The sequence below is a fragment of the Oryzias melastigma genome, linkage group LG3 (genome assembly GCF_002922805.2).
Source record: "Oryzias melastigma strain HK-1 linkage group LG3, ASM292280v2, whole genome shotgun sequence".
Lineage (NCBI taxonomy): Eukaryota > Metazoa > Chordata > Actinopteri > Beloniformes > Adrianichthyidae > Oryzias > Oryzias melastigma.
This window is the reverse complement of record NC_050514.1, coordinates 9372493-9391679: the sequence shown is the minus strand read 5'-3', so window position 1 is coordinate 9391679 and position 19187 is coordinate 9372493. Positions and strand designations below refer to the sequence as shown.

The 19187-nt window shown below is 39.4% G+C and overlaps 1 protein-coding gene across 2 annotated transcripts in view; it reads left to right on the top strand.

The window, feature by feature from the left end:
- Nucleotides 1–19187, top strand: part of LOC112140290 (multiple epidermal growth factor-like domains protein 11) — a 131640-nt gene that overhangs the window by 28564 nt on the left and 83889 nt on the right. For both annotated transcript variants that reach the window (XM_024263200.2, XM_036217354.1), the window contains exons 2-4: nucleotides 16663–16742; nucleotides 16855–16984; nucleotides 18354–18455. In XM_024263200.2, coding sequence (XP_024118968.1) covers nucleotides 16869–16984; nucleotides 18354–18455 — 218 coding nt within the window. In that variant the 5' untranslated portion in view covers nucleotides 16663–16742; nucleotides 16855–16868. The remainder of the gene's footprint in view (nucleotides 1–16662; nucleotides 16743–16854; nucleotides 16985–18353; nucleotides 18456–19187) is intronic.

The window sequence follows — 19187 nt, the reverse complement described above, 5'->3', positions numbered from 1 at the left end:
TTGTAATTTGGACCATTTTACATTCTAGCAGAACATTTTCAATAGATTTTGTGTGAATTGTCCTTCACAGATGAACCTTCCTGTCTTAATGATAATTGTGGCCGACTTGTTTGTGTCACTGGTCACCCAGCGGTTACCTGATGAACTGACCTGGATACAGTTAGCATCAAAATGTTTGTTGTCTGTGACTCCACCCCTCCGGCCCAACATTGTCTGGTTATCCTGTATCACTGCCACACAATCAAAAAAAGGTTCCAGCTCGGATCAAAAGTAGATGAAAGTAGTGACTTGAACAGATGTTTTGTTTGGGCCGGATGTGTGACATCCATGCCGAGCTTTGTGAGTGATGTTCTGCCCGTAAACGTTCATGTTGGTCCAATATGGATTAGTCAACTACAATAGCAGCAGTTGATGATGTGTTTCAGCAAAGTTCAAGTTTCGGTGTTTTCAAAGTCATTCTGCCTCACTCTGGACTGAATTGACATTAAGATACATTCCTGATCAGACGTGTAAAGCCTTGTGCTTAATCAGCACCGCGCTTAGGCCTGTAATCAATGAAAGGTGGGCTGGGAGGGGGCTGGCCCGCCTGACAGATTACAGAAAGCGACTTGTGTGAGTGGGCTTCAGAGATGCCTGCTGGTGGCTTGGGGCCTGACAGGCTTCACTGGTGAATTACAGCGCTGACACTGCAGCTCAGGTCCTGACGGCTGTCAACAGTTTGCATCAGCGGCATTTTCTGGCAGACACCTTCACCTCTGGTCATCTGAGTCTTGTTTTGGTCTTTTCTCTCCTCTGGTGTCATCAGATGGCACAGAAGCAGTTAGTTGGAGTTTGTTGCTCTGATTGAGCCCACCCACCCTTCACTCAAAGTGTCGGGGGCTCTTTGCTCTTCAATGGAGCAGAAGAAAGTGGGGGCCATACTTCAAAACCCCCTCCGCGTGGATGTCGGGCTCACGCCACATCAAGTATTTATGCCGTGCAGACCGCAGCCTGATTCCGGCGTGCATTCAAAGGCAGAGTAAGCTGCAGTCATTATCCAGCTTGTACTCATTATGCAGCATTGTACATTGATCCTGCTTCCAGTTGCAGGGCGTGCACTAGTTTGTGTATTAATTAACGCTGCAAGATACTTGCACAGGTTTTTTTTTGTTGTTGTTGGCAGTGCGTCACAGCCTCAGTGTGTCAGTATTGTGAAATAGTGTTTGGCCCATCATGATTTCTAATTTATTTGAATGTTTATTTTGAAAAACACAAGCATTTCTCTACATTTCATTCACTCTGTTTTATTTTAGTCAGACAAAAGTAGGTCATCTAACATGCTGTTGGCGTTCTGACAAAAACTTTAGGTCAGGGGTCAAACAAGGTGAACAAAATCTCGTAAAGAGGGCACACCAGTTTTTTTAAGTAAACTATATCCATATAAATGATCATATATTGCCTTTGGAACACTAAAAAACAAATTATTCATGAAATATGAATTATTTTTGCGTACTCTTTTCATACCTGGGAGTAATACAACTTGATCTCTGAGCCTCCGCCTTTCACTCCCTGAAGGTGCCGCCCACTTCATGACCTCGTCCTCGAGCCGGCATGTCACATACGAAAAAATTGAGAAAAAATATATATAAATATTGATGTAGGCCTGCATATGTTGCAGCTCTGGTGTTTATCCGCAAAACTTGGCACAGACAGAGAGGTGATGGGTAAAGGGTTCATTTTGTGGTGAAATTCGGTCAAAAAAAAGCAGACAACACCCGATGAACATTTCAGGATTTATTGATATGATGACCTAAGCGATGCCCCCCCCCCACTATATAGTGCGTTCGCCATTTTCTAATGCTGTCCGAATCTACTAATTTCAAAATCAAGAGCACTAGAAACCTCCCAGAAGTCTATGCAAAAAACTAGCGTCATCGATGCTCACTAGATCAGCGAATATAGACCACAATGCATTGCGGTCGAACAATTTCGAACAAAAAACGTGTTTAAATGTATTTTTTTTAATAAATCATCAACATTTTCTCAATCAGAATACAGTGGAGTCACAAATAGACGTTGTGAAACGTATAAAAAATTTGACTGTGAATTTGGTGACGTCATATCAAGCGTTTGGAAAAACGAAAGAAAACTAGTGAGCATCGTGTCTGAATTGCCTTTAAAATCCATCGCACTATATAGTACCACACTATATAGTTTTTTAGCAGTTAGGGGTTAGGGAGGGAATTCGAACACAACCATATAATCTCCGGATCAAAAATCCTCTTCGCTTACATGCGGATCCATTCACCTTTCTGCCGTTGCTCAATAATCCACCTTCAAACCAGTCTTTTCAATTTTTCGCTCGCTTTTTCACAAAGAAATAATCTGCTCCTTTTCTCCTGCCATATTCCCAATATCCCCATCTGCTTGCACCATTCTTTTTTAGGATCCATCTCACACATTGTGCAGATTCCTCACCACACCATAAGCTCCTATGCCACCGCACGAAGTTTGAATGCTAAACCAAAAGAGCGTTTCTTGGCCATCTGAACAAACTCGCAAAACAGACTGCTGTGCACGAGCCAGAGGTGGGCTCGTGAAGCTAGCTGATCACCGCTAGCTTAAGCTGCTAGCTTTGTGGAGAAATTGTGGTGTTAGCCTGGGGGCGGTGCTGTCAGAGCAGACTCTTCCTGAAAGTGGGGTTCTCTTGTGACATCAGCATGTGAGGACCCACTCGTTTTCATGGGTATGGGAGGGGCTGCTGCTGAGAGTGCAGGTTTTTAGAGGATTACTCAGAAATGTGTGAATGGATCAAAAGGTTCTTTATAGTGAGGAATGGACATTATAATACACTTAAAAGCTCAAAAAGTTGATTCATCCTTGAATGGACCCTTTAATAAACATTTCTTCACACCATTGTTTCCTCTACCAAAGCAGTTCACCTATCAACATATTTTTCTGATTGCACTGGAAGAATTTTGTTAGTAGATTTTCAGCTTTGAAGTCAAGCAAATTTCTGCACTTAAACTAGAACTGGATGAGAAAATTTGCTGATTATTTTTATTTGGAGAACTTTGCTGGAGTCTCTTTTGCTTTGCCTTCTGTGCATGTATTTGTTCCTGTTTTCTGTTGACATAAAGGCGGTTCAGGTGCGGCTCTCCTCACTGAGGAATGATTGGTTCAGGTGGTAATCACAGCACATTGTGTGAGCTCACAAATCATTGGTATGTTTAAGTCTTTATTCAAGTTTAAGGGTTTCAGCCTGTAGCCTTTTTCTGATGAATAGACCGTGATGCCCTACAGTTTTGATTAGTTATAATTTAGCCCCACAGAGGGCATTGGGAACATTGAAACAAACAGTTATTTTATCAATTGCAGCTTTTTTTCATCAGTATTTTGGCATCTACAATGTTATATAGCGCCGTTCTACCTTATTGAAGGCCCAAAGTTACAGTCTCAGTCCCATTCACACAAAAACACATGAATTCACACAGGAATGGCCTCTGCTGCTACTGACCAGACCATCAAGAGCGCTTTGGCAAACACCGTTTTTTTTCTACCTTCAATTCAATTCCATTTTATTCATATCGCCCAATATCACAGAAAAATGACCTCATGGGCTACATGTCGGTAATTGTACAGAAGCAGAAGGTCAGTCATAAAGTATAAACAATAGCTGATTACTAAACTGAGCTAATCAGACTAAACTGAACTGGTCATTCCTGTCCTTAGACCCTCCTTCTCGGTAAGGAAAAACTCAGAAAGAACCTGGTTCCAGGAAAAAAAAGAAACCTCAGGGATGCTCACATGGGGGAGAGATCCTATCCCAGGACGGACAGGCAATACCAGGACTGTTAAAGAGGAATTAGCTTATCTAACTCTACAACTATGTATTTGAAAAGAGTTCAGCCAGAGAGGACTGGGGGACAGGTGGGGGCGAGGTCCACAGCCAAGACGAGCCAGAGGCGTGGTCCATTAGCAAGAACAGAAGCAAAACCGATAAACCTGGAATCTTAAAATCCCTCCCGCTCCCCCAGAGGGGAGTGAGAAAGAGGAACAACACATGAATCACACCGCACCAAACAGAAGCACAGAGAACTAAATATAACAAGTACATGTTTGAATTTTCAGAATAGCATAAAGTATGTAGAAGTTATGATTGCTGAAAGTTTGGAGTTGCAGAAGAGCCATTACAATGTATTTCAATGGGAAAAATTGCAGCAATTTTGTTGAATTGCTGAAAAACAAAAAGTTGTTGAAGAGATTGCAGAAGGTAGCAACACTCATTAATGAGCTGAACATTTTGATACTTGATTGGCAGAAATTGGATATAGTATTCAGAAGATACGAAGTGTCAAAAACTTACGGAAGAAAAAAAAAAGAAGAAGAAGAAGAAAAATAATAAAAGATAAGAACTGAATTGCATAATGCAATCAAACTAATTAAGAATAGAAGAGAGCTGAAGTAAATGAGAATAGAGAACAGAACCCCAGAGCTGATGTGGATAGTAACGATAATGGTAAATCTAAACATTTTGACAGTAGAAAGCAGCATGGGTTTTTAACATGAAGAAAATGGGGCTTTATTAAATGCTTCAAAGTTGTTCACCTTTCCACGTATCCTTTTAGGGGTCACCTCAGGCAGAGATTTTTACACTAGATGCCCTTCCTGACAGAACTCTGTCTTTCTGTCCTAACATAGGACAATAAGAGTTGTGGTAGTAGCATTGACAGAGAACTGGACTGAGTGACTCAGTGACTCCTCCTCTCTGGTGTTCCAAACAGGAAGTACCTGCTAGTTCCTATAAACTAAAATCCCATAGACTTCTATAGGGAAATAAACTGCTATTACTCCATCATTCTATGGGTCAGAATAACAATTCTTGCTCTGATACCTTTTTTTAAATAATATTGATAATCTTTATTTTTATATATTATAATTAATTATAATTGACCAATCAGAAGCCTCCATAAAAGTAAGTGGAGTCTGCCCCGATGTCTAACGTGCAAAACATTTGACAGATTTTGTGTTCAGTGTTCCTGCGTTATATTATGGCTCACCTTTCGTGGTCTCGCTGTTTCACCACTTTTTTATTTTATTTTTTTAATTCAAATATGTATGCTTTATAATAGCTCATTGTTTTCTGCGTCCTGATTGGCTGTTGATTTTGTCAACTGTGCCTGTCTTCTGTACCTAGACGCTGCTCATGCAGTTTGCCAGAGTTGCATACATTTTTGATGGTGATCTCTTTGTTTTCATTCTATAATGCTGAGGGGATGTAAGGTGATGGATGAGGTGAAGCAGACCACTTCATCTGACTGCTGCAGAGGTGGAGAAGATGCTTAGCCTGTTCCCAGCATAAAAAGCTCTTTATCTTTCTTCCTGCTATGCTATCTGGATCAGGAATTTAAAAAAAGACAGTTTGTATTCTATTAGAGTTCAGTTTTGTGCGTAATTGGGGCGTTTTTCTGATTTACAGGTGTTAGGACCCTATCAAACTGTTCACAGGTCAATTTTCAAAGCATTCTCTAGGTGGGTGGAGTATGAGTTCCTATGCTAAGAAAGGTGAAGTTTTCATTTTTTATTTATTTTTTATTTTTATTTTTAACTTGTCCTGTCCAACAGCTGAGCCAACAGATGCGGGCTGAGAGCTTCCTGTGTTGGGCAGATTTTACTGTCACAACAGGGATTTATTGAGTATAAACCCCTGTTGTATTTCATACTGAACATTGGATTGAAGCAACATCATAAAACAACCAGGACTAAGTAACAAACTAGAATGGGCGGGGCCTGTCTACACACACACTCTATAGTTACACACACACACACTTGTTGGCCAAAACAGTCTCCACATTAAAACTAAACATAATGTACTCAATGCAACTGTAACAGCAGCTCACACACTCCATCATACAAACCCATTCAGATAAAGACTTTCATTCTGTCACACAAACGGCTAGTGCTAAGGTGAACTTTTCAGATGACTTTCAGGTCTTTAAGTTTGGTGCAGATGATCTGATCTGACTTCGTTCATTACACATTCAGCCGGGGCTCGAAGAAAGTACTCATTTTGCAGTTTCTGTGACGTGTGGGGATCTTTGGGCTTTTGCTCGGGCTAATTAGCAAGTTTAATGGGAGCTAACATTAGAAAACCATTTACAGTGAATTGCAAAAACCCCTTAATCAACAAAAGCTGCAGAAGGGGCTAAAGTTATCCATTTATTGATCCAGCTGCCCGAACATCAATACCAGCCCCTCTTCCCTCCAAAGATCCCCTTTGCCCATAGAGGACCATGATCAGGCGAGATGAAGTCGGGGGGGGGTGTCCATGACTAACGGCAAACATCTGTGGAAATCTGTACGATAGATATCACAATAGAACTTTTTCTCAATAGATAAATGTGTCTATCGTGCCTATGTGTTCACGGACCAGTTTAAAGTCGGACAATATTTTACTGAGTGAACTTTTAAGACGTGGTGGGTAAATACAACAAGAATAATCCGTAGTACATTCATAGAATTTTTTTTTTTTAACATTATGACAACATTTAATCCCCTTTGCATTAGCAGCGGGTGTTACACAAAGATTGCAACCTTCTTTTTCTCAGCATGTTTAAGTTTACAGTTAGATGACAACAGAGACATGCTCATAACATTAATAAATTACTTCTATGCAATCACATTTTCTTTAAAACGTTGTAGAAAAAGGTTAAAAAAGTAAAACGCCTAAGGTATTTCTGTGTAAAATGCTGTTGTAATTTTATGTTTGTTCTGTAAAATCTGAAAACATTAGAATCTATTTGTAGATTAAAGCTTTGTTTTTAATAAAATAAGTAGTTTAGTTAGTCTATGTTATTCATGCTCTCTTTTGAAATTGAAAACTTTTGCATTCATTTCAGTTTAGTTAATGCACACAAACACACACACACAATAATTGCATGATTTACAGTGCATGTTATGTTCAAAGTATAGGAGGATGATAGGAAATAAATATTTAAATTAAAAACAACCTGCTGATTATGAATGTTTTTGAGCTGCAGAACATTTAAATTTGATGCTTACAAAACATGTAAACTACATAAAAAAAGCAGTAATGAACCCAATACATTTACCAACTACTGATTGTGTTTTATATCTACATCTTTTTTATAAACCAAAGAAGAATATAAATGCAAAGGGGTTCAGTATGACTCAATAAACACCAAGGAGAACACTACAGACTATAGACAGCATTCACACTCTCTTATGGTGCATTCACACCGAACGCGGCAGAGGCGTAAAGTTTCAATGTGAAGTCATTGAAAAGGCGTGGTAAAACGTGGGCGTCGGGCGCCGTGAAAGCATCAACCAGTCAGGGACTCAGCTTTGGGCACATGACGTTTTCAGTGACTAGATCAAAGGGTAGAAACAGAAATTCAATATGGCGGTTCAATGTGAGGATTTACGTCCTGAACTTCCATACGTTTTCCTAACCTGTTGGGGCCCGCGGAATTGCCGGAGACATTCCCGGCTACTGTTGGGTTTAAAACGATTCTCATTCAGGTGTAGCTCCTGTTGCAAATGGGGAAATTCACTGTTCTGCAAGCGTTTCTGAAGGATCTGGTGAACCCAGGTGACATAAAGAGCCAAGCTGCTCGCTCAACATCATCCATGTTTTCCACTGATGTGGTCACTTGATGAAGTTCTTCGACGGTTGGCCTGCGTCAGTTGGGTCATGGCGTTGAGCAGTAAATTTGACCGGCGTCAAAAGCGAGGTGGCAGATGCATATTTGACGCACCTTTACACAGTCAAGCGCACACACATTCACACACAGAATTTGCTCAATTCTGGACAAAACACCTGTGTGACTTCAGTGTAAAAATCCTCATTTTCTTTTAATTTGAGAAGTCTCTGTCTCAATAAAGATGTATTGGTCATCCATCATTGTTACTTCAGGTTTTGATTGAAAACATAACTTTGAAACATGATATTACATCTCCCATTTTTGCAGTCAGTCAAAATAAAACATAAAACAACACTTTTTTTAAGCAACCCACATACTGACATATGAGTGTCTGTTAACAGGGGGCCTGTCCTCTGTCTTCTGTGAAGGGGCAGTGCTGCTCTCTACATATTATTTCTGGAAGTTTTCATCTACGTTAGGGGTCTGCAAACTGAGGCTCCAGAGCAGCATGAGCCTCTTTGACTCCTCCTCTGTTGCTCTCTAAAATGTTTTTCATTTAAAGAAGTAACGTCATTTCCAGACTATATGGCACATCAAACAAAATAAAACAAATTGTATTCATTTTGTTCATATACAATCAAAACACAGTACTTATCACTCTACTAAGCTCCTGACTACAGTACCTATGATGCTCCAGCGAACCGTCATGCGCTGTAGCTTCGTACTTTACCAAAGTTGAACTTTTTGAGAGATTTTCTGTTGTCGTGTAAAACATATTTGAACCACATCTTCAAACTTCTGTTGAGCTGTTTTGATCTGTTTGTTAATCCTAAATTAAACTCTTATGCAGGAAACAGTATACGTTTTTTTGTTTCTTCGCTGCCGTCTTTTAAGGCTGGATTGGCAGAGACCTTCTGGGGACCACTGAGGACTGTCCTTTATCAGCACATCCACTGTTGTCCAGCTGACTTTAGCTCACAGGGATTGATCAATAAATTCACCTTTCAAGGGTCTCCTTGAAACTGTAGTGCTACGGTCATAATAAAGTAAAGCAGTGGTCCCCAACCTTTTTCAGGCCACCGACTGGTTTAAATTAGACAATATTTCCCTGGACTGGTCAAAACCAGGCAGAAATCAAATCTCATTGTGAAAGGACCTCTACACTTCACAGTCGAGCTGCAAACCAGCAGGACAGTTAACCTAATTATTGATAATGTCTGAGTGGATCACAACAGACCTACTGCCCTATTGTCTTTGCTCTGTCCGGCTCATTGACTGCATATGAGAATGGGACTGACCTCCCTGGAGTTCCAAACAAGAAGTTCCTGCTAGTCCCAAAAAGCCAAAATCCCTAAAGACTAAGAGAAATAAACAGCTTTAAATCAGTTATTGTATTTCTCAGAATAACCTTTCTTGCTCTGATGCATTTTAATATGCTCTTGATAATCCTCCTACAATATTACATTACAATACAATATGTTTTCTGTAGCACAAATTATTCAAGTAAGCAAACGGATCAATCAGTTTCCTCAATAAAATTATGTGGTCAATGCATTGATTGAGCGGAAGGGGTGTGGTCATTTAACATTCTCACTCCTGATTGGTGAGAGTGGTTGCCATCGAAACAGTGATTCAGACCAATCACTGCTTCCTGATGACGTCTGGTTCCTACATGGTTACGGCCTTATCCCAACAAAAGGGCAACTGACTTGATTTCATTTTGCTGGAACTGGGAGCAAATAATTTATTTGACTTACTTGGTCCAGCTCTTATATAGAGTCAATTTACTATAAAATAGAAAAGCCAAATCAAACATGTGGTGTGCTGTCATCCTTTTTCTCCTTTTACGATCAAATTTTGTTTTCCTAATCTATACATGTAAATACAAGTCTGTACTTTAAGAACTTTATCTCTGAACAATAACTAGGCATTTTTGTGCAGCAGAAGATCAGAAAATGTAATAATAATCTACTCTGACAATCGATTCAACCTTTTACCATCATTTTGTTCTAAACTTGTTGGGTTTGTGACACCTTTAAACCCAGATACATCTCAGTAGAAATGTAGCAAACATGATCCCAACAGGGATTCAGTGGGTTCTGAGGATGGATGTGAGCTTGCAGTATTTGTTTTTGTAACTAGTGAAGAAGTAAAAAAAAAAAAGTACTCTGAGACATATCTCAAGATTAGATTAGATGACTACAGATAGATGTGTAGTTGACCTCTATATGCAGATGTCTTTCAGAACACTATTGGTAGACATCTAAAAGAGCAGGGGTATCAAACTCAATCAAACACACTAAAACTACATTTTTAAACACAACATTTTAACATAGATATGAATAAAAGCAAACTTGAATATTATTCAAGCATTAATCAACTTAAACCTTAAATAACTTTCAATATTTTACTCTCCATAAAATATATTTTGTAACAACTATGCAAGTTAGAAATAAACTAAATGTCAAAAGAAAAAAAAGTCAAATTTATTTACTTTTGTTATTTTCTAAGAAAAATTACACTTATAAATAATCAAAAAATGTTAACTTCATGAAATAGAATAAAATGATCCAAATATGGTCATGCTGCTGAACAAAACAAACTAAGCCTGCAAATAAAAACAAAATTTGTGCTTTTAAGCAAAAACAAATCAAATCCTTGTTTTCTTTGCTGTGTTTTGTTGTCTGACTGTTTTACTTTGTTTTGCCCTTAGCTTGTTTATCTGATTATGCTTATTTCTTTCTGCACCATGAGTGACAGAGAGAGACAATGGTGACACGCTTGTGATGTAAAATGCTGTGTGTTCCAAACAGGAATCCATGGATCGTTATAATGCACATGTGTCAAAGTCAAGGCCCGGGGGCCGGATCCGGCCCTCTAGGTAATTCTATCCGGCCCTCCAGATCATTTGATTTTATTGTTATTAATGACCCGATGTTATCTTGCGCTCATTTTTAACTTGTATAATATTGACAAAATATATTTTTATGGAGAGTTAAACATTGAAAGTTATTTAAAGTTTAAGTTTTTTTATTCTGGAATAATATTCCTGCCTTTTTATTATTCATAATTATGTTGAAAAGTTATAGTTTCGAAGTTTGAAAAATTGTCATTCTTCTAGCTTTTTGGACTATTTTGGCAGATTTTTTTTTTTAGGTTATTTTGGAATTTAACAAATATTTCAGCTATCTGCTAGCTTTTTGGCTAATTTAGTTTAGTTTGTTTTTTAGGCTAATTTGGCATTTAAATAATATTTTCAGGTATCAGCTTCAGTGTTTCTAGCTATCAAATTTCAGCATCTTCAGGTGCCAAATTCAGCTTACAGCATTCACACAAGCATTACTGCAGGTAATGCTATATATCTAGTTCATAATTATCTTAAAAAGTTACAGTTTTAAAGTTTTAAAAATGTAGTTTTATAGTGTATAATAAATGTTTATCCTGTTCGGAACGCGACCTAAGGTGTTTTGGATTTTGGTCCCCTGTGTGATTGACTTTGACACTCCTGCTATAACTGATCTCTCAACTTCCACAATCATAGTGTTGCTTTAATATGTTGCCAGCGTAAAATAAAGTTGGGTCATTAATAACAATCAAATAAAATGATCTGGAGGGCCAGATAGAATTACCTGGTGGGCTGAATCTGGCCCCCCGGCCTTGACGTTGACACACGTGTAATAGAGAAACAAAATAGAGTTGTCAGAGATGTCCTGTTGATATGTGTATTATGTATTTAACAGTCATCCTGTGTGTGGATTAGTGCTAAAATAAAAAATATCAATTAGCATTTTCAGTTTCTTTTATAAACTAATTTTCCTGTAGGAGCATTTTAATGTGAAAAAACGGTCGTCAGACATTAAACTGGTTTGTTGCCCAAAAAAAGTTAGGGACAACTGGTCTAAAAGACCATCTGAAGAACAGCATCCATTGCCTAAAAATATATAAACTTGATGAGACCTTCAGCCTCTGGATGTCTGCATCTTGTTCCAGTTTCTGGTGAGTTCCAAACAAAAATCAATCTCCCTGAATTTTGATGATAGATCAGATTAGTTCTGCTTTTATCTGCAGACTCAGATTGCAGCTGAGGAGAACATCTGCAGTATGTTCTTCTGTCAGTGCTGGGATCAGCAGAGACACAGCCACACTCTGGCCACGCCGGGGTCAGTATGAAGGAGAAAACGAGGGAATTTGACACCTGAAATCCAAATGAAGACAATAACATTTCAGGAAAATGTACAATATAAAAATTTTAAAAGTTGTTGATTTGAATTCTGGTTTGCTGCTGTTTCAAGCCCTGCCAGTGACCCTTTTCTGAAGCCATTAAGTTCACGTCTGGAGCTGCCCTAAGAGGCTCTGTTGAAGCTCACAGACGTAACTGTGTTCTCATTGATTCTCTGTCTCCGGACATTTGTGCTTATGAAGAGCAGAAACTGCAGAAGACAAAGCAGACATGCCAGAAATGTTGGAATCAGAGCAAAGAAGGCCAAAAAAGGCTTCGACATCAGCTCCAGCTTATTCACTTTTAATTGAATCCTGATCTTGACGTTTATTGAGGTTAGTTTAGTCTTCTGTTTTCTCAATTTGTCCATCCATCCATCCATCCATCCAGCCTCTTCCGCTCCTCTGGGGGGACCCCAAGGCATTCCCAGACCAGTACAAGCACTTGGTTATCACGTGCTCACCCTGATCAAGCAGCATATGTGTCAGGAGCCACATCTTACCAACGACTAGAGCAGGGGTGTTAAACTCCAGGTGATATTGTTTCAATTACAAACAATTGAGAGATTAAAAAAAAAAAAATCAGGCCCAGAGAGCTCTAATTTAACACATCAAAACATAGTATGAATACTTTTGACAACAAAATCTCTTATTACCAAAATACAAACATTGCCATACCTTATTCCACTATTTAGAACTGCAGCCAGACAGTAGAAAAAAAAGCACTTCACAGTCACAGACCCATTCACCCATTCACCTATTCACACACTGGTGGTGGCTCCGCTGCCGAACACTGGCGCGAACCTCCCACCAGAGGTAATCCGGGGTTCAGTGTCTTGCCCAAGGACACTTCGACACATGGGCGGGCAAGGCGGGAATTGAACCCACTCACTTCTGATCAGGAGTCGACCGCCCTACCACTGCACCACGGCCACCGTTTCTGTAGTTTCCTTTAACCTGTTTGATGAACTTGATCATTCTAAAATCTGGAATGAAGCAAGAAAAGAAAGAGAGAAGAATCTAACGGCGGCTTCACACCGCACGCGGAACAGAGGCTGCATTCAGCGCCGCTGTTAACCTATAGTGTTGTTCATACCAGCCGTGAAGCGTCGCGGTCCTTTGTGTCCGGCTCACGCAGTGCAGCGATCGTTTCACAGTCTGATCTAGTTTTTACGTGAGCTGCGAGTGATCCACGTCAATCCTGACAGGAAGTTACATCAAGAAACACGAGAAAATCCGGTCAATTTTCAAAATCTAACCAATTTTCACAATAAAATACCGCAATTGACTAATCTGAACATATATTGTGATCTGTACAGATGAAAATAAACACACAAGCAACTCACAACACTAGAGCTGGGTTAAAAAAATCACTTAATCGATTTAAGCTTAACAGATCAATAATCAATTAATAAAAGATATAACGATTTAGCATATAAAGCTAAAGTCTGCTAGCTTGATGCTAACGTTTAATGACGTTTCCCATAGGGGGGCTAATGCTAACACTTGGTTGACCTAAACATACATTGGTGACTAAATGAACATCTTTATAAACTCACAGACATGAATTTTCCAAACTATTTTAAATAAATATTTTTAAAGTAACCATTCGTGATCTAAAACACAGTTTTTTTTCACATACTGTCTTCTTCTGGAATAAGGTGTAATGCTATAGCGCGATCGCCACCTAGTGTCCAAACTGAAACGTCCTCCAGGAGAAGCAGAACAATGTTTCCAATGTTAATGATCTGAACATTTTAGTTAGAACTTCTCCTTTAGAGAATCCATGTAACACTGGATGATATTAACAATCTCATTATTTCACTGATACATTTACAGTATGTGAACTGGATCAGATTAATACAAATATATTCTAATTATAAAGTAGATTATTAATGTATTTATAAACAAATGTGTATAAATGTGTAAACTCAAAATTGAAGAATAAAAAAAAAAAAAATCTGACTCTAATAGATTCAGGCTTTTGTGAATCGAATCGTTTCTGGAAATTATAACTGATCCCCAGCCCTACACAACACACAAAAAACAAACAGACACACAAATACATTTATCAATGACAGTGTTCCCCTGCTTATTCGTGGTTTCACTGATTCACAATTTTTTTTTTTTTTTCAGTCACGTGACTACCCAGTTTGTCATTAAAACTTCAACCACTTGTATGAAACTTTTGCTTCTGAAGGTGCAGCGTGAATTTCCTTGGAGGAGAACACACGTTGAAGAGCACGCCACCCATGCACACACAGACGCTCACACTCACAGCAAGCCTGCATTGAGAAATGACATCAGCTGACTCAGAAGTGGCTCTGAAATTTCCTGATAATCACGGAAGATCATCCAGAGCAAGTGTTTATTATGGATGAAACTGGCAAATTCTGGATAGAGATGCATTCTCAAAATTAACAGATGAGGGAGGAAGCATGTGATTTTTTTAAGGCACAGAGTGACGGTCCTTGTCATGTGTTTTCCCCTGGGCTAACACAACCCCTCCCTAATGGGTTTCACCTGTCCTTTTGTTTTTTCCCTCCCTTTTCTGTATTTAATGGGTTCCTCCCCTCACTTCCTTGCAGGTTTGTCTTGTTGCCCTCTGCACCAGATTTTATCTCCCTTGTCAGGTTTTTTGATCTTGTGTCTTGTATGTTTTTGGATTTTGGCCTTGGTTGATTTGGACTTTGCCTTTGTGACTCTGGTCCCGTTTTTTTTTCAGCATTTTGCTCTTCCTTGGTTTTTGGATTTTTTTGTTATTAAAGAGTCTTTTTTGGAGCTGCCAACTGTCCTGCATTTGTGTCCTCACACCAAAGCCTGAGAGTCCTCATGAAAAGTTAGTAGTCTATTGTTCTGGATAAAAAAAATAAAACTTTATGTTGAGCAAAACTCCAATGTTCTTTAATAAATGTTTACAAAGCATGGTCAGAAGTGTTTTTGAGGAGTATGGAATGTAATAAATATATTTCTGCTACAGGGGGTGAGATAGAGATGGGGGTTTTCCATATTCGCGGTATTCTGACAAAACCATTAGCTAATTATTATTTGAGCTTTTCCAGAGGGTGCCTTGTATGAGCACTAATACCTGCTTTATTTGCTTGGGCAAAAGTTCCCAAACATTAAAAACAGCAATGTTGGCCAATAGCAGAAAGGAGATCATAACAGTGAGTCATGACTTTTCTGGTCATGCAGTGGTTAATCAGTGAAAAATGTACCGAGCATCAACTTCAGTGCTGCTCTGCACCCTAAAACACAGAGTGATCAAATATGGCAGAGTTCAGGTAAATCTGCTGCTGACTGAACATCCGCTGCTCCTGAATCCTTTTGGTTTGAACCTCCAGGAATCTCAGCAGCAACGTTTCTACCTGCACATGCAGACGCTGAGTTCATGAAAGGAAGTGAGTTTTCTGCACTTTTGCTGTCCTCAAGTGTGTCAGAGGGACATAAAAACCTGCCATGATTCTGCTTTTTTTTTAAAGAAAATGATTATAAGTAATGTCTGTGGAGGTTTGTTTGTTCGTTTAACACTTTAAAACCTGAGGTGTCACTGGTGACACGAAAACACAAAATCTTTAACATACTGTAATTTTTCAATCATTAACACAATCAAGCGCTGAGCCGCTTATCTCCTTCAGAATCTATTAGAATCACGTTGATCGTGTTAACAAAAAATTATAGTAAATCAAGGAACGTAAACACTGGAGCTCCGGGGTTAAAGGGTTAAGGATCCCCATTAGCTACTTCCTTCCACATTGTCTGCAATAATTATAATACGATGTCTTTCGCAAAATTGTACATTTATTTGTAACCCTTTGGAAGCGAGAATCTTTTTGTCTATTTTTGAATTTACCTCTATTTTTAATTTGAGGGACTAACTGCTTGCTTATGTTGTATCATATTAATCAGCACAACCATACTTATGGAACACCACCTTTATTTGATCATTTTTCCATGTTGTATTCACACACTAGACATAAAACAGAAATGGCAAATTCCATCTGGAACAATGTGATTCATTTAGCTGTGGAAACCCCAAACATGTTTAACAAACTGTTTTTACAACATGAATGAAAGTTTTAGGTGTAATTTTATAAATATAACAGGAATAAAATTTGTCAGCAAGCTAATTAACATGTTTTTGAATGAAAATACAAAAAAAAATCTCGACTGGAATCTACTCAGGTGGCGCCGTGTCTGTCCACTCTGAATTGCTCGCCTTCGGCGACGTTTGTGGGCGGGACTTTCGCGGTGAACCGCAAAGTTTCTGCAATTTTTAGAGAATACCGGCGCTTGCTATTGTGGAAAATTCATGTCAGTCCCCATCCCAAAATAAAATAATGGTCTATGTCCTCGTTGTTGGATTTCTAATAGCAGACGGCTCCGTTTCACACACCCCCGCCCCCCATAGTGGGTGCACTGCTGTGGATTACAGCCGTCAGATCGACTTTCATTCTGCGGCTTATTTATTAAAATAAAAGATCAATTTTGTCCAAAAACTACAAATAAATGCCACATTATCTCTTTAATTTAATAGAATCTCAATCACAGAATGTAAAGAAAAGTTTAGGTTTATTTTAGACTGAGTTTTATTATGCTGATCTCACAGCTGCACAGCAGGACGCCTGAGGGTTTTAATAAATATTAACAAATTATTTATGTTCTATTAATCGTATGCGTTAATGCGTCAACATTCACAGCTCTAATATATATATATGTGTATATGTAAAATTCACAACAATTTAAACAGAATGAATTCAAGTCATCCTCAGAAATAACTGACATTCCCTTCTGTTTGCAGGTGGCCTCCATTGTCTCCAGATCATTCCTGTGATTCTGTTTCTTCACAATAGATCACCATTCATCTCACCTTTACTGAAGGTAACACTGTTTTGATCCAGTGTTTTCTAATGTTTTGAGCAAATAATACAATACATTGATTCATGATTTGTGATTGGTTTTATGATCTTTGAGGAAAATCTTTTTCTTTCAGAGCTTTGGGGGAGGATGGGGGCCGGCGGGGCTCGCCCCACGTCTCTGCTGTGGCTCGGCCTGTGGAGCTTCGTGTCCCCTTTGTGGTGCCTGAACCCAGACGACCCCAACGTCTGCAGCCATTGGGAGAGGTGTGTCTGCTCGCCGTCGCATTCACAGCCACGCATCACAGCCCAGGGACATCTGAAAATAATCCGTCCCTACGGGGGGCAGGTTAACTGTGGGGGGCGCATGACGAGTGTAAATTCAGAGTGATAATGAGGTGATTGGTTGAGTGGCTTCACTGCCCTGCACTGCTCCAGTAATCAGCAGGAAATCAACACATGGGTATTATCTGAGAAGATTGTTGCAATTTTAGTTCCAGTTGGAGTCTGAGCTCCACGTCATCCAGATGACGGACAACACATCAGGTCACACCAGGGTTTCAGCAACACATCTTCAAAACCTTTAGAGGGAGGAGCTTAAAAAAACTTACATTTCTATTCATTTTTATGTCCAGACTCTTTCATTGCTTCACAACATAATTATTAACTGACAAGCAAAGTCAAATAAATCCTCCACAGATGTTATCCCACCTGGAGATTTGCGTCACTGTTTGAGGACCAGGCGTTCTGGATCGAACCTGAAGCACCCAAAGCTTCGTCTTAGTTCTTCATTCTGTGATTCAAACAGCTTTCTGACAGATTCCTGCTCTTTAACAAGACAAATTCCCACAAAAAGTTCTTAACACAGCTCCTGGTGTCATTAGGATAATCAGACTTCTTCACCTTTCAGCTTATCCCTTTCGGGGTCGCCACAGCGTAACAGCACCCACTGTTTTCGCATCAGTGATTTGACAGAGTTTTTACGCCGGATGCCCTTCCTGACACAACCCTGTACTTGAGGGGTACAAGGACCCAGTTAGGCAGCAGCGTCAAGGGTCTCGCCTAAGGACCCAATCTGGATGGAGATCAGTGAACCCAGTGCTCCTGCGTGCCAGCCCTACACTTGGCCCACTGAGCCATCCAGCCGCTATTGATGAAAAAGACTGTCTGCCTCATGCTCATTGGTTGTACACAATGAGATGCAGCTTGTAGAGCATCAATCTAACTTTGCTTATGATCAGTGGATTCTGATGTGGATCTGTCAGGATGACCAAATGTTCAAAAGCTAGACTGTCCAAAGCTACATCAACTAATGAACACACCTTGTCCTTTTCTCAAACCAGCTGGTCATAACCTGGACCAGGCTGCAAACCTTAATGAGCTCTTCAAGGCAGACTGTTGAGGAGCATATAAAAAAACAATTATAAGACTTTAATGAGAACCTTTTCTAGTTTATCATAGGATGACGAACCAGCAAAAAGAGTCTAAACCTTATGTGATGTATGAAACCGCTGGATGTGAGTGATGATTCTGGAGGAACACCTGTGTTTGTCGAGTCTAAATTGGTCCTTAAGTGTACTTCTCAGGATCAGACTCAAGTCTGCAAACTGTCCTCTGTGGTTGTCCTTTCCCACAGCTACACAATGACCGTGCAGGAGTCCTACGCTCATCCCTTTGACCAAGTCTACTACACCCGTTGTACCGACATCCTCAACTGGTTCAAGTGCACAAGGCACAGGTAAGTGACAGCGCAAGACTCATTGATGGTCATTGAACACAATTCTCAAAGCATTTCAGGAGATTAACACCTTTGTGTATTAATATTAGGGCTGGGAATCACTGGGTACCTCACGATAAGATGCAATACACGATACATGGCTCACAATATCGATAATATCGCAATACTGCGATAATTGGTAAAAATCCTCTCTAATAACTAACATTATATAGAAGAACACATATTTTTTGGGAAAATATATCCCCTTTTTTTTAGCTTAAACACATCATAATAAACAACTTTTCTTATTTTGTGCAACAAGTTATAGACACTTATACCATGGTCTGGGTTAATACTCGATTCTGATTGGCTGCTGGGTGTGGATTAAAAAGTGATAATGCACAGTAATAACGCACACCTAAAAAAGAAGTTCCGGTCACACAGACCAAACGTTCGATATCACTGCGCAGGCTTCTTTAAAACACATTTTTCCTTCATCGTCTGGACAAAACAAGCAGTAATGGATAAACGTTCTCTCTGAACTGATGCTTTATTTAACTTATTGTAGCAACCAGCATTTATATTCCTCTCCTTTTTATGCTGTGTTCCATGTCACCGTGACAACAAGCCACATCACGGATCAAATAGTCCGGTCTTCAGAGCCCCTGATCTGTGATGAAGGACGCTCACATTTTATACAGTCATACAATCAGCTGTTAATCAGGAGCTTAAGATGGAAATGTAAATGTCATA